This window comes from Protopterus annectens, chromosome 7.part0 (assembly GCF_019279795.1).
Source record: "Protopterus annectens isolate FY-2018-M chromosome 7.part0, PAN1.0, whole genome shotgun sequence".
In the NCBI taxonomy this organism is placed as follows: Eukaryota; Metazoa; Chordata; order Ceratodontiformes; family Protopteridae; genus Protopterus; species Protopterus annectens.
In genome coordinates, this window is record NC_056739.1 from 1,725,831,372 (window position 1) to 1,725,848,454 (window position 17,083).

The following is a 17,083-nucleotide window of genomic DNA, read 5'->3' on the forward strand; positions in this document are numbered from 1 at the left end:
TGATAAAATGCATTTTATTGGTCATGTGATTTCTTGGTTATATAAGGAGGGGTTTTACTGTTTGAATTTGTCTGAAGAAGTTCATTTGATTTGAGTGAATGAAAGCACTCAGACTAGCCTTATTTATTAAACAGTATTAAAAAAATCACTGTTGCAGAGTAGTCAAGTATGCATCCACTTCTTACCTGCCTGCTCCGCTGATTTGTGTCAAGAACAACTCTTTCGCTATCTGAAGACCAGCAATACATTGGCAGGGTTAAAGAGAAAATGCCTGTAAAGCCATCTAAAACAAAACAAAACATTTGCTGCATTAGATTTTCAAGTAACTCTTACTACTACTACTGTTTCAAAAATACCTTTTCAAAAACGTGCTGTCTGAGTTTTATTCTCAACAATGAAGACTGAAATACCTCTCTAACTGAAAGGGCATATTTGGACAGTGAGGACTGAACTATTGACCTAGAATAATTTACACTAGAACAGAAACCTAAAGATCACATGCCCAAACATGTTACTATACAACAGTGAATCAAGCACTGGCACTAGCATATAAACCAAGGTATCATATTTTCTTCTTCTTTCAGCTGCTCCCATTAGGGGTTGCCACAGCGGATCATCCATTTCCATTTCTTCCTGTCCTCTGCATCTTGCTCTGTCACACCAACCACCTGCATGTCCTCTCTCATCACATAACTAAACCTTATATTAGGCCTTCCACTTTTCCTGTTACCTGGCAGCTTCATCCTTACCATCTTTTTCCCAATATACTCTGCATCCCTCCTCAGCACATGTCCAAACCAATGTAATCTTGCCGCTCTGGCTTTGTCTCCCAACCTTCCAACCTGGGATAACCCACTAATACACTTAATCCTAATCCTGTCCACCCTTGTCACACCCAGTGCAAATCTTAACATCTTTAACTCTGCCACGTCCAGCTCTGACTCCTGCCTTTTTGTCAATGCAACAGTCTCCAACCCATACAACATAGCTGGTCTCACTACCCTCTTGCAGACCTTCCCTTTCACTCTTATTGGTACTTGTCTGTCACAAATCACTCCTGACACACTTCTCCACCCACTCTATCCTGCCTGTACTCTCTTCTTCACCTCTCTTCCACACTCACCATTAATCTGAACTACTGATCACAAGTATTTCAACTCATCCACCTTCGCCACCTCTAGTCCCTGCATCCTCACCATTTCTCTATCCTCCCTCTCATTCACACACATATATTCTTAGTCCTGCTGACCTTCATTCCTCTTCTCTCTAGAGCATATCTCCACCTCTCCAGGGTCTCCTCCACCTGTTCCCTACTCTCACTACAGATCACAGTATCATCTGCAAACATCATAGTCCACGAGGACTCCTGTCTGATCTCGTCTGTCAACCTGTTCATCACCATTACAAATAAGAAAGGGCTCAGAACTGATCCTTGATGTAATCCCACCTCCACCTTAAACGCATCCATCACTCCCACCGCAGACCTCACCACTGTCACACTACCCTCGTACATATCCTGTACCACTCTTACATACTTGACATTCCCGACTTCCTCATACAATACCTCAACTCCTCTCTAGGCGCACTGTCTTATGCTTTCTCTAAGTCCACAAAGACACAATGCAACTCCTTCTTACCTTCTCTGTACTTCTCCATCAACACTCTCAGAGCAAACATAGCATTTGTAGTGCTCTTTCCTGGCAAGAAACCATACTGCTGATCACTAATCATCACCTCCCTTCTTAACCTAGCTTCCGCTACTCTTTCTCATAACTTCATGCTGTGACTGATCATTTTATTCCCTTTGTAGTTACTACAGCTCTGCACATCACCCTTATTCTTAAAAATTGGTACCAAAACACTTTTTCTCCATTCCTCAGCCATCCTCTCACTTTCTAAGATTTCATTAAACAATCTAGTTAAAAACTGCCATTTCATCTAAACACCTCCATGCTTCCACAGGTATGTCATCTGGACCAACAGCCTTTCCATTCTTCATCCTCTTTATAGTTATCCTTACTTCCTCCTTGCTAATCCACTGCACTTCATGAATCACTATCCACACATCATCCAACCTTCTCTCCCTCTCATTCTCTTCATTCATCAGCCCCTCAAAGTACTCTTTCCATCTGCTCAACACACTCTCCTCGCTTGTGAGTACGTTCCCTCATTATCCTTTATCACCCTTACCTGCTGCACATATTTACTAGCTCGGTCCCTCTGTCTAGTCATTCGGTACAGGTCCTTTGCTCCCTTAGTGTCCAACCTTTCATACCACCTTATCCTTAGCCTTCGCCAAGGTATCATATCACCATCCCCAAAAATGCTGTATAAACTCCCAAGATACCATACAGAGGACCTTGTTGACCAACTGGCCTGTTCCATAAACCTCAATGTGAAAAAGATACTCCAATAAAATATCATAAAGTTGCTCCAAGCTCATCAACAAATGTACACAATTTTCAAAACTGGTTAAAATCATGCTAAAGGCATCATCCCATCCTTTACTGATGGATTTACTGCACATGAGCAAGTCAAATGACATCAGAAATACTTGGTCTAAGGATTAAACCTCTTCTGCAACAGCAACACAACTGTTTGGAGGGACAGGTATATCTTGTAGAGGATACTGCTGTTGTGGTGCAGCAGCAGACTCTCCATCCACATAAAACAAAGTTCATCCCTGTCCATTTTAAGTGCAACTTAGATATATGGATGGGAAACAGAAAATGTACCCCAAGACTGTCCCCTGTACTACTAATATTCCTAAAATGCTATGCCCCATGCATGGGTCCCCTTAAATTATCTAGGTATGATCCAAATTATCCTTATTATGGGTAATGTATACATTATCCACCACATGATGGTTAAGGCCAACCTATAACCAAATGGAATAGTTTATTTCAAATCCAAAATGGTGAACTGGCTAGACTTAAAATTGCCTGCAAGGGCAGCTAGCCTAGTACTTACCTGTGACCTATAAAGATCATTACTTACTATTTGATATCATTATACCCACCAACTCTTCCTACCACTACTCTGATATAACGAAATACACAAATTTCATTGCAAACTACAATTCTACCATATATGAACTCAACTAGTGGGGCAAAAGGCAATTGAGACAAAATGCATAATCATCTGTTTCAAAGCATACATCACAGAGTTTCTTGGGGAGGGATGATGGGTTATGGTTTATGCAGACAGAGGGATAGTTAAATGCATAAACGAACTTCTAGAGTACTTGCATAACAGCACGGTTTTCAACCTAAACACAACACTAACAACAGCATTAATCTGCTTCACTGACACCATTAACCAACTTAGAAAGAGTGGTCAATTTGTCTCCATTATTTTCCTAGATATGTCTAAAGCATGACACTATCACATCAAAAGCTATTACTCGAATTAGCCTCTCAATCTATCCCAACCTGCCCTAACTTGGTTCTGTAGCTATCTTAATGATCACAACAAGCAGTCAAATGGTTTAACACTTTCTCTCCACTAATTTCTATCAAAGTAGGTGTCCCACAAGGGTCAATCCTCGGACCATTACTATTCTCTATATTCACTAAAACATGCTCTGCTACAAATAATGCCACGTTTATCCAATATGCAGATGATTCCTCCCTCATATGTTCTTTCCGCTCATTGTAGGTAGGGGCATATTTTAGTATTTAAATCCACCTAGCTTTCTGGTCATTGTAGGTAGGGGCATATTTTATGCATTTAAGTCCAGCTAGCTTTCTGCTCGTTGTAGGTAGGGGGCCTAGGGGCATTTTTAAGGGTGTGTGTGCGTGTATGTATATGTATGCATGTATGTATAAAATGCCCCAGTTAGCTATAACTGCTTGTTAGAAGTACTGAGGCTCAAACCCTGTACCTTAGGTGGAAGAGCCTGAATTCCCTACCCACACCACCAGTTTTGTTCAATGTTTGGGCTCTTTGGTCTGTTCCTCTTAAAATTTGGGTGCTCTACCAAATTAGTGAGAACTGAATTTATTAAATAATGATAGGAAGTCTGAAACTTAAATGGCCATCTTTCAGGAAACACATGGTAACACAAAACATTTTATTCTAGCAATTTTTCTAAGATTATACAAGCAATATTTAAAATGTGTCCCTGGTTTTTGGCCTTTGTCTCCCCCCCCCCAAAAAAAAAAAAAACATTTTGGATTTCCAGATTTCTTGTGCTGCATAGTCCCTCAAGGGTACAGAAGTTTAGTGCTGCTTATCCATTATGTTTTTCTATTAGTAGCACAACAGGTAGAATACTTGCTTTTGATGCAGAAGGCTGTGGGTTCTACTCCCACACTATGTAGATGGCTTGCTGATACTGTACTGTGCTGCAGTTTAAAAGGGGATGGAGGCTGCAGTTCTGAGAATGTCCTCATTGGCGGAGATACCTAGTAACTGTGAATGCGTTATCAGTTTGCCATCCACTCCCTATTGCAATATCAATAGCTTATCTAAGAGGCAATTTATTCCTCAACGGCAACAGCATTTTACCATCCATTCCTTACTGTAATATTACTAGCTTAGCATTTTGTTTAATGTAACACAGGCAATTTATTCAAGAGCAAAAAGCACTTTATTTGTAGATGAAAATTAAATATAAACTTTTTGGCTAGCTGCAATCTCTTCATTAGTTACAGATCTCTTTAATGTGGAATTATTTACATGACTTTTACTTCTGCAGAGATTGTGCATATTTACTGATATTGGTAGACTGTAAAAGTTTGAGTAGCATTTTATGATGGAAATGTTTTGAATTGACCAGTTTTGTCATTATTGATTCATGCATTTTGTTTCATTGCTTACTGGAAAAATGTTCAAAACAATACATTTAAATTTAATACCGTCAGGAAGGTGTATCAAAGAACACATGTATGTTTCGTGTGCAAGGAGCCTATGATTTGAAAATAGCCCATAGGTAATCTTTATCCGCCACTGGCCAGATGCATTTTCTTTGAATGTGGGTTTCAATACTGTTTCAATGAATGTGAGTTTCAAGGTCAGAGAAGTTTTAATGCCAAGTCTATTTTCATTGTGAACCTGTATTGCTTTGTTTAGCAGATGTCTATTAGTGCTTGTGCTATAAAATGTAAAATAAGTTTTAAATGAAATACAAATAATCATTGTAGAAGTAAAGCAGTATGCACATTAGTGTCTATGGTAAATGGGGTGAAATAGCCAAGTAATGGGACATTGGAATGGCTGCAGGGGGACTCTGGAGCAATACTTCAGTTGTCTGTTCTTTAGTTTGCATTTGAAAGTTGGTATCCCACAATTCCATTGGAGTGGGTGGGGTTACATAATTATGTATGAAAATTTTATCTTAAGCAGCATACAGATTTACACCTATTTTTCATGGGCCTTTGAACAGATTTAATCCAAATAAAACAATGCTTATAATTTTGACAAAAAACTTAAACCAAGGAAGTCGGCCACCATCTGCTATCTTGTTGTTGTGTCTTTCAGCTTTTCCCGGTTAGGGGTCGCCACAGGGAAACTCTGGTCCGTTAATGATTGGCAGTTGATTGTTACGTGCCGAGTTGTCAGCCCTGATGCACAAGCTTCAATGAAGGTACGCCCATTCACGCATGTCTCCACGGAGAAGACGCTCTAGCTGAGAATCGAACCAGACAGTGTCTTACTGTGAGGCGACAACGCTACTGCAGCACCACCACCGCAGATCACCATTTGCTATCTACTCCTCTAATAATACCACAACACTACCGGTTGAGCACACACAATGTCTAGGAGTCACTATTGATAACTCACTGACATTTGGTATACACTTGGCTGTAACCATAAAAAGGTCCACATTAAACTTGGTTGCCTCTAAAACCATTTCTCACCAATAACCACTAGGCAAGCCATAGCCAGAACATACCTTCTCTCCTCTCTTTTGTATGCTTCACCCATAATTACAATTCTCAGAAAGTCAGAATTAACTAAACTCGAGGCCTGTTATAAAATAGATAGGTTTGCTCTTAATCATCCCAATAGAACACATCACTGTACTGCCATATGTGAGCTAAACTGGGTTGAGCTCCCCCCACTTACTGTGCATAAACCAACTAACTGTTGCCCACTCAGTTATATCTCAAACCAGAAACTGTCCAGCCATCCAAAACCTAGTACAACCATATAGTAGGAACAGAGCTCTAAGATCCTCTGAAAAGCTGCTACTGCAAGTCAGTAAGGTAAATAATTTTTAGGGCAAGCCACTTTACTCACATAAGATATAAAAAATCTGGAACAATCCTTCAACATATTGTTAGCTGAAACCAAAGTCTGCTCATGGATCATTTCAGAAACAAATGCCTCTGCTCTTGTACTTCTCCTGGGTAAAACTTTACTCTACCTCTTGCCTTTTATTATTACTGTCCAAGTATGATTCTATTCCAACACACTCAATGCGTCCACCCTCACTGGGTTCCTCAATAGCTAGTACACTTGCTCTGTAATTCCCCTACTTAAGAATACGTTACCTATACCTCCCACACTATTCTGTATCACACTACAAAAACAGTTAAACAGCTCATTGCATCATTCTCTTGTTTTCACACTTGCACTGTTTAATAATTTTGTATCTTATTTCAACATGTGTTTTATCATACTTTTATAACCATGCATAATATTTGCCCGCTTATTGTCTTGTTTGTAACTATATTGTGATTCAATTTATTTTGTAATTTCTTGTTTTTTTTTTGTCTGTTATACTATATGTGGAGCATTTCTCCCCAGGCCACTGCTGAAAATGGGCCTCTGGCCCAGTTGGACACTCTTGGTAAACAAATGTTAAACAAAATAAATAAATTCAATGATAAATGATTTAACAGAATGACTGTTATAGGACCAAGCTAACAGTAAAATTCTACTAGTTCAGTACTTACAGGTAATGAACTACTTTCTCTTTAAAGGTCAAATATGAAATTCTGGGATAAGTGTGAAAGTTAAGATGAAATAATGCCACTAACTTACAGTTGATCTGTCATTTATCACTTTTGAAAAAAAAAAAAGACTAATACACCAAATAAAAGAAAATTATTAAATCCACTGTCAGTATAATATACTGAGTACATCAAATCTAGTACAAAGAAACTATCCAATATTAAATACAGTATATAGTACAAAGCAAGGGAAATTCTGATGTGGGTTTTTCCATATCTGAAGGTCTTCAAAAGCAACTTCTGGTGTTTGGATGTGGTCATTTTTCATGACCCATTCTTACCAAGTTCAAGAATTGGTTTCCCTACACTTTCCCTCTTCCCTGAGCCCCATACTCTCTAAGATCCATTTACAGATTTAAACCACTCAATGCTGAAATCCCCAACCATTGTTTTCTTTAGCAAATTATTGCCACTGCAGTTTCTAAGCATGTACTGGCAGCGATTCCTTTATTTTAAGACATTTCTTCCTTCACGTTTGGGCAACTGTGGAGTCAGTAAATATATGCTTACTTGGAGTATTGGGCTTACTTCCACATGCGAGATGGGCCTGCCATCCTGCAAAAAGCACTAACACTGTTTGGTAGATTGAATCCCCAGCAGATTATTTAAGTAAGCAGAGTCCTCAGCAAGTTAAATGTCAGGGATCAGTAGAAAAAGTTCAAGATTCCAATCACCTACATCAAAACCAGTCTTATGCCCCCCAACATCTCTGCCCCTGGGTTAAGATACCTGCTGGCAGTTGGTTATTGCAGTGTCAAATTCATGACTGCCGGCAGGCTCAACAGCAACAGCCTGGAGCTCAGAGTCATAATAAATTTAAAAGCAAGAAAATCTTTTCAACTGAACAAACAGGCAAGGCAGCTTTTTGCCTTACTTTTTCAGTTAAAAAAACATTTGTCATGTTTAGACATCTTAGTCCTGCAACTAATTGTTGCAAATTCAGTACAATGATTAAGTTATACTGAAACAATAGTACCGTGTGTATGGTCTACCTTTTAAGAGCTGTTAAATGAAATTAAAATAGGCAGCTTAAATACCAACATTGCAGACATGAACAGAGTGTGATCAGTGCTCTAGCAATTTGAGTTAAGAAGCATAATCACCAACAACACAAAGTTCTGACCTCCAGTCAAACTCAATGTCTTCTTGCAATAAAAAAATCGTACGAACACTGCAATTTACTACCCAAAACCCTCAACTTAAATTACTTTACTAACTGTATACAAATGAGAAAGTCCTCATTATGCAGCCATACTTGACTGCATTTAGATGGAGTAGAGGATAAGTAAATAAGAGGTATACTGTGAAATCTTTCTTGCAGATCTCCACATATGGGTATATTCAATTTAAAGCAGATGAACTCTGTAAAACTGAATTTGAGTTAAGTTATGAACGACCTCTGTAAAACAATGTGAGTAAAGTTATGAGTAAGAGCTAGAGAGATTGTTTACTTCACGGGGGTGGGGCTATGACCACACCAGCATGCTCTCTTTTAAACTATATAAAAAATCTAAAGGCTGGTGCACCCCGAGTAACAGAAACACAGGGAAAGAGATACACAGGCAGCAATATGAGAAGGATGGACAGAAGGAGCTACTGGCAAGATCATTAACTAGTATCGAGGTCCAACAAGCACAAGTGTGCCTAAAAATATGCTCAGTAACATGCATTCACCCAGACCCAAAAACTCCTATAACCTGCCCAATGGCAAAATTAGTTTACCTATTTTGAAATCTGACACCAGTTTCATGACCTGGGTTACTGAGGTGGGCAGAAGTTCCAGTATGGTCCAGATGATGAAATAACCTAAAAAGATGGGGCCAAGGCCATGTTTCTCAATCACTGCAAAAACCCTTGTGACTATTACTTACACTGATTAGTGGAATGCCTCAATGACCTTTTTCCATCACAAACAAACAAGTAAGAGAGATTCATAAGCAATTAAACGACAGAAACCTCAATCTTAACTAAAACATGTAGACAGAATGCTATGCATTCTGCAGCAAGTGAATACTGAATTGTAAAACAAATGTTTATAAAAATATTAAATTCAGCAGCAAAACAAGCCCCCGGATTTACTAATCTTTCGTGTAAGACTAGATTAGTCTTGCACGGAAGCACCAGTGTAAGATTATGATGGCAGCACACCATGCATATTAATGAGGGCGCGCTGCCTCAACTCTAAAGCTTACACGGATTGTGGACGAATTTAGGGGGCGTGTCTGACTGCCGAGCAGTCCAAGTATCCAAGCCCCTGCAATGAAGAAATGCTGCAACTTCACATTTAAATGAGCGAGTCCCCTCATATGTGTACACTGTAACACTACACTCCTCCATATGTTCAACAACTAACAGAATAAAAAATAAAAATAGTTTTTTTGTATCTTCCAATATAGCTGTGCGGGTTTGCCCATTGCTTAGTTACAGTTACAGCAGCTTAGACATCAGAAGAGGATAACAAGAAAAATATATGCAAATTAAGCAACATAGTGATAGCGTAGTGGTTAGAACTTTCGCACAAAGAGGAGGCATTCCCGGTTCAAGTCCCACTACTGTACATTCCATCTTCTGTGGAAAATCTGTACACAAAAACATTTCCTGACATTTTATTATGTATAAGTTTTGTAAAAAGCATTGAAATGTTAAATTTAGCAGTGTATGAATTATATATATGAAGATGAAATGTTTATACATTCTGAGGCATGTGTACCTTATTTCTAAGCAATATAAAGCACTGCTAACCACGTTACCAGTATTGAGCATATTTAAATACATTTGCGCATAGCTGCGCAATGCGCTAACCAGCGCAACGTCATGCAAAGTCGGGTAAACATGCTCACACCTGCTTTACTGTTCCTTAACCAGTCAGTTCTGCCCAGCAGGAATATAAAAAGCAGTGACAGGGCTCAAACTCAGGATACTGTGCACTATAGTCACAGTACTTAACCACTAAGCCATGATAGCATTTCACAAACATGCACTTTCAACACAGACATATCTATCAAAGAGATTTTAAACATTGCCAACATCATATAAGCAGGTGTGCCCACAGCTGAGCTTTTTCATAACTGGCCAATCACAAATAAGTACGGGAAATGAGGCATACTTAATCTCCACAGCTGAGAATACTTGCTATAACTGGTTGTAGCTTCCTTTTGCAGTCAGCATGGCTGGTGTAGGTGAGGGTACTCGGTTTAGAGCGCAACGCTGGGGCATCCAGGAGTCCAAAATTATGGTTTGGCTCCTCGTCCACAAACATGAGCAAAGACTCCTGCAGGGTCAGTACCAGGGTACCCAACATAAAACAAAGGCCTGGAACAGTCTTGCCCGTGATCTCACCAGTGCCACTGGTGTTCCTCAGACTGGTGAGCAGGTCAGGCACCATTATTCTGACCTGAAGCGGCGTAGGGGGGATGAACTGGACCGGTGGATCCAGGAATCTCGTATGATGCCTAATGCTCCAGTAGTGAGTAAGTAGCCATTGTATTAAGTAGTTAAGAATTGCCATGCTTTCTATACTATGGATAAGTATGTCTCAAAATCACTGCATTTACTTCACAGCTGCAGGTGAGCGGGCTATGAATCTGCAAGCCTATGAAGATAGGCTACAAAGGCTGCGTCATGAGGCAGGTTAGTAATTATTCTGCATGTGCTGTTATATAAAATAAATGAGAGAGCCTTCAAAGTGTTTTAACCCAATAAATAAAGGTGTAATAATCCTTTAATAAATGTATAATTCCTGGAGTGCGTCTGTGTCATTTTCTTTGATATGATGTTGTACTGTTGCATTCTACAAATAGTAGTGTTGTATTAATCAGTGTCAACCCACACTTGGGTAGGCCCATATAATGTGGATGAAGGGAGTGCCAGTAGCTTTTATGCATATTTACAGCCCTCAACTGTTGGTTCATGCCCAGCATGTACAGTTTAATCTGGCACATAAGTAGCTTGGTATTGTGTTCCCCAGAAATGTCACTGTGCTGCCAGAAATATAGGGAGCTGTTAACATATAACTGATGCTTTCACCTGAACATATCTAGATAATTATATGAATGTAGAGCTGTCAGTGTACCATCTTAGCAGTAGTGTGTGTGAGCAATTCTCAAAATATGTTGCAGTAACATCTGCATCTTGGACAGTTTGTATGTAAGATACAGCTCATGTATATAATGATTAGCAAAATCCAATTGCACAATATAAGGACATTGGGTAGTGTAATAATACATGAAAGGGACATACAACTGCAGTTAATAGGAATGTAGTGAAAACTAGAAGGATATATAAGTTGTTAATTGAGCTATCTTTTTCCACCCTACAGTATGTGCATAAAAATGCAATTCCACACCTCAATCGGTATGTCTAATCTCAAAACATTTGTTGGGACATATGTCCTATTGGTTTATACATATTTGCATTCATTTCTATGCATGTGCCCTGTTAAAATACCACAATATTGGTGGCCTGTTGCCATCAATTAAACCTGCATGCTGTTATAATGTCCACTATTGTTCTATATATGAATGCGTTATGCTTGCTTTTCAACTGTTAAAAATCTGGTGTGTTGGGTTAATGGGAATAATTTTGCATGCTGTTATAACTAACTGGGAATGCTGTTGACCGTTACTAACCCATATCTTTATTAAACTCTCCAAAACATAGTCCGTATGGGAAGGCCAGTCCCAGCGGACCCACCTGTCCCACCTCAGCTGGCCATGGCACCAGCAGATCTGGTGCCCAGCCTGGGACCTCCTCCTCCATTGGCCATGTGCCACCTTCGGGTGGAAGTGCTGCAGGAGATGGGGCTCGCTCCCCCCCCGTGCAAGCGTGGGCGGAGAGGCACCTATCACCCTTCGTATGGTCCGGGCTGTGGTGCATAGAGAGACTGCACGTTCTGTTGCAGAACCTCTACGCCAGCTTGAGGCCCGAATGGCGCAACTCACGGGTCAGCCTGCCCCTCCTACACAGCCTCCAGCACAGCCACCTTCTGGGCCGTGAAGGTGCAGTGGTGACTGCCCATGGGTGGGGACCTCAGTCCCACTGTTTCCATCTGGGGGCTCATGGGCTTGCGATTTCCAAACATCCCTCCCAGTCAGAGGTGTTCACCCACCACGTTTGTCATATACCGCCCCTGTATGCGTCTTGTCTGTTAACCTCCCCAAGCTACCTCCCCAAATATACCTACTTCCCCTACCCCACATTCCACTCTCACCTGAATAAAAAAAAAAAAAAAGGGCAATCTGTTCCCAAAAAATAAATTATGCCCCATACATAGCTGCCCATTTTGCACACATGTCCACTGGACACATGAAATGTTTAATTGGCATTACAACATACGTTATTGTCCTCACCCCTCTCTCAGGGGTTGAAGCGTCATATCTACCTCCAGATTTATTGCATATGCACAGCTGTTGAAGAAATGGGCAGCTATGGACCTTCCCTACACCCGTCCTGTACATCCCGAGCTATTTTCCATACTGTCTTTCCCTCTGTGCCCCCTTTTCACCACTTTCCCATCTCCCCATTTTTCTTTTCTTTCAAAGAAATTAGTGCAGGGGTGTGTGGGAGTAAGCACTATTAAGCAGTAGTGAGCGGGTTTGCGTTTGGCTAAACAATGCGAGGCATTGAGCAAACCCGCTCACAACTGCTTAAAAGTGCCTTAGTCACTCTGTATGTGAGATCCCTTGTTCTGCTCAGGAACAAAATAAAACCGCTCTGTAAATCTCGAACCCCGGACCTTGCACAGACTACAGAACATGAAGTACCACTAAGCCACGGTAGATATACATTAAGTTGGTGCTTAAATAATTATATCATGCATCAGAATGAGTGAATGTAAAGGAAAATTAGGAATACTATACCACACAACTTGTTCTGTGGATGTTGACCAACAGTTGTTGTGGGATTACATTACATGACTGTGATAACAGAAGCAGCCATTCTAGCAGGAAAAAGAAGTTATGTCTTACCATAACGTTCCATCTGTATTGCTGATCCTCATTCAGTCATAGCTTCATAGGTTCATACTAGGCTATCTGCCCTAGGGCATTTATAAGCCTAGCCAGTGTGTGTGTGGCTTTCGCCACCCATTTTAAATTAATTTTGCTATGCCCTTTTTCGAGGTTAGTATACTGTGCCTCTGTCTAACAGTGACACAGAAGTGATACCCGGGGTAAACCTACGATCTCCCATCCACTCAGCAAGATTCCTCTTGAAGAGAGTCAATGAGGGACTCTGCCTAACCTGGACTGGGATTTTATTCCAGAGTGAAGGGAGCCTCTGGGTTATGAATCTGTCCCTCCAGCATGTCCTATTTATTTCAGTGCTGAGGTTCAAGTCTCTCAAGCGCGTAGCTCGATGGGATTTGGATTTCCTGAGGTGCAGCATGTCCATTAATTCCGGGTTGAACATGGCTTTATACGTCAGGCACAGATCGCCTCTGAGCAGGCGGTATGCCACTGAGTAGAGCTGGAGTTTCTTTAACCGGGCAGCATATGGCATCTGTTTGAGCCCTTTGATCCTCTTGGTGAGGTACTTTTGGGGTCTTTCCAGTTGCTGCAGGTGTCGCACGCATGGGTATTGGTTCCAACCTCGGAACCAAGCCGGCCATATTCCAAGCTCATGTCAGCTTCAAACTCTTGAACCAAACTCTTAGCCACAATCCCCCTCTCCCTGTTACCTCAGATTGAGTTTGCAAGTCAAAGAAGGTAGAGGCTACCTCTGGTCAATTAACCTAAGAGAGACGGATGGTGAGATCCACTAGAAACCACAGGAGGGGGAAGGAGGGAGGGTCATAACGACTGAACGAGGATCAACAATACAGATGGAACCTTATGGTAAGACATGACTTCTTTATCTGATGTTGTTAATCCTCGCTCATTCCTTACACATGGGACAGAGTCCCCAGCTACCTCTATTCCTGGAAGGCTCTCATGGAAGGACATTCATGAGCACCATAGAACCGAAAGATGCTCTTCCCCTGGAGGCCAAATCCAATTTGTAATGATTGATGAAGGTATGAGGTGTAGCCCAAGTTGCAACTGCACAGCAGTAAAGAAGCTCTGGCATGGAAGGCAGCAGAAGTTGCCACTGACCTTGTTGAATGAGCTTTCATGGTAATAGGCAAAGAGATATTGCGTTGTGTATAGATGAAGGTCACACAGTCCTTCAACCATCTAGCTAATGAGACCTTAGCAACAACAGATCCTAATCTAGGTCCAGAAAAGGCCAAAAATAACTGGTCAGATTTTCGAAAGGACCCAGTCCTGTTTAAGTAAAAACAGATTTGCCTGTGGATATCTAGGGTATGTAGGCAATGCTCTCCTCTGTTTGAATGATTGGGAAAGAAAAAGTACAGTTGTGTACCTACCATAAATATAGATGTTCGAGTGTATTCACTGTTGCAGTCATTACAATTGGGTTATCCTGCTGGCAGGCTACCCGCAGTCGGCCCGAGTTCCAAAGTCTAGGTCCAGTGTCGGTTGCTGTCGCCTCCTCCCTGACGTCAGTGCGCTAGGGGTATTAAAAGATGCAGCCGACGCCATTTTCTTCAGTTTTTCTTGCCCCAGATGTCAGGTGCCCCTAAAATGGTAGGCTAAATTATGCCAATAAGAATGCATACACAAACAACAACTTTTCCTTCATTTACAAGCAAATACACCACCAGGTTGCATAGGATAGAGAGGTACAGATAAGTCCCAGCAAAGAAAAGGGGGATGGTGGGAGGGTAACCTGGACTGCAACCGTGAATACACTCGAACAGCTACATTTATGGTAGGTACACAACTGTACTTTGTTCATCGTGTTTCACTGTTGCAGTCATTACAACTGGGTTGAATCCCAAAGCTAAGGTTGGGAGGCTGGTGCTAAATAAGATTAGGAGAGGCTATAAGGCCCTGCAGAACTGCAGTGGCAAAGCCTGCCCTGGATTTAGAGTAGAGAGGTAAGTGATGGTGCTTTGTAAAAGTATGCACTGAACTCCAAGTTTTAGCTTCTAAAATGTCTTTGGTTGGTACTCCTCTGAGAAAGGCTGCTGAAGTGGCTGCTGCTCTGGTTAAATGTGGCCTTAGGCACTGATTTGCTATGCTGTGAACAGCAGAAATGAATGCAGTGGCCTATCCACTTTGAAATAGTTTGTTTCGAGATAGGCTTTCCTTGTGATCCTGCAGCATATGCCACTAGAAGTTGTTCAGTCTTTCTGAAAGCTTTGGTTCTGTCCAAGTAGAATCGTAGCTGCCTATGAATGTCCAAACAATGCAGAAGTATCTCACCCTTATTCTGTGGGTTTGGGTAAAAGGTAGGCAAATTAACAGTTTGGTTAAGGGCCACAGTGGACACTACCTTAGGCATAAATGTAGGGTTTGTCCTTAGAGAAACCCTGTCAGGATGGAAAATGATAAAAGGTTCCACTGCCATGAGTGCCTGTAGCTCCAACACTCGTCTAGCGGATGTTATTGCTAGGAGCAGAGATGTTTTCCAGGATAAGAATTTTATATCAGCTGCAGAGGCTGGCTCAAACAGAGACAGTGTGAGTTTTTCCAAGACATAGTTGAGGTCCCATGCAGGTACTGGTGCTCTCCTTGGAGGTTTTATGTTTCTTGCCCCTCTGAGGTACTGCCTTAGTAATGGATGAGAAAAAATAGGTGGTTCTGTATTGAAATGAGCTGAAATGGCAGAGGCATGAATTTTAATTGATGAAAAGGCCTTTATTCAGCATCTCAGTTAAGTATTGCAAAATCTGAGGAATATTTGGAACAGTTGTGTCAATACCTTGTGCCTGGGTCCAAGCACAGAATCTCTTCCATTTTTCTGCATAAGATTTTCTGGTGCTAGGCCTCCTCGCCTCCAAAATAACATCCATCACTGCTTTAGAGAGAGGTGTGTCTTGAATGGCTACATTATCTGCCAGGTTTAATGTCCTGAGTTGGCTGTGCAGTATCCGACTGTCTTGTTGGGTCAATAAGTAAGGAATTTGAGGTAATGTCCAAGCTGGGAATTGAGACAAGCTATTTAGGATTGGGTACCAGTGCTGGCAGGGCCAGTCTGGGGCAATCAGTATCATTTTTGGCTTCTCTTGTCTGACCTTGAGGAGTACATTGGGGGGGGGGGTGAAGAGGCAGAGGAGGAAAGGCATATACTGTTAGGTTTTTCCAGCTGAAAGACAGAGCATCCACTTTCTATGCTTGCTTGTGATAAGTCCTTGTGCAGAATCTCTGTAGTTGGCAGTTGTGAGGGGAGGCAAATAGGTCTATGTCCGGGCATCCCCAGTTCCTTGTTATCATGGCTGAAGACTTGTGGATCCAATTTCCACTCGTTGGGATCCATTAGGTTTCTGTTTAGTTCGTCTGCCAGAGTATTTATCCTTCCTGGCAGGAATTGTGCTTGCAGATGTACTTGGTAAGTTAGTGCTGTGTCCCACAAGTTCATGGCTAGTCTGCAGAGGGGGTAGGAATGTGTGCCCCCCTGCTTGTTTATGTACCACATGACTGTAGTATTGTCCGTCTTTATCAGTAGTTGTCCTAGATGAAGTAGATCCTTGAAGGCTGTCAGGGCATTCTGAACAGCTAGCATCTCTTTTTGATTGATATGTAGATACATTTGACTTGCAGACCATGTGCCCTGAATACATCTTCCTGCCATATGGGCCCCCCAGGCATACTCTGATGCATCTGTTATCAATGTCTGCCTGGCTGTGGGTAAGGTGAATGGTTGTCCCGTGTTGAGGTGACAGGCTTTTGTCCACCATCAAAACTCCTGTTATAGGCAGGGGATGAGGGTAATTATTGTTTCCAGGCTGTGGCAATGTTGAGTCCAAACACTTTTTAGATACCATTGAAGTTTACTCGTATGCAGTCTTGCATATGGAATTAGCAGTATGCAGGATGCCATGAAGCCCAAAGCCTTCAGAATTTTTCTTGCAGATAACTGGGTCTTTGTTGCCAACATTTTGAAATAAGTAGTCAGTTGCCTGTGCTTGTCTGGCGTGAGATAAGCCATCTGGGCAGTTGTATTTCATAGGTAGACACTAGGCTATCTGCCCTAGGGCATTTATAAGCCTAGGCAGAGTGTATTTGGCTTCTGCCTCCCTATTAGATTAGCCTACTGTGCCTCTGTAAAGTAGGTCACAG

At 41.5% G+C, this 17,083-nt stretch overlaps 1 protein-coding gene across 1 annotated transcript in view; it reads right to left on the bottom strand.

Moving 5' to 3' along the window:
- The window catches only part of APEH (acylaminoacyl-peptide hydrolase), a 2,062,145-nt gene that overhangs the window by 1,126,011 nt on the left and 919,051 nt on the right, over positions 1–17,083 (bottom strand). Inside the window, exon 12 of the mRNA XM_044078262.1 lies at positions 186–283. Within this exon, the coding sequence (XP_043934197.1) occupies positions 186–283 (98 nt within the window). The remainder of the gene's footprint in view (positions 1–185; positions 284–17,083) is intronic.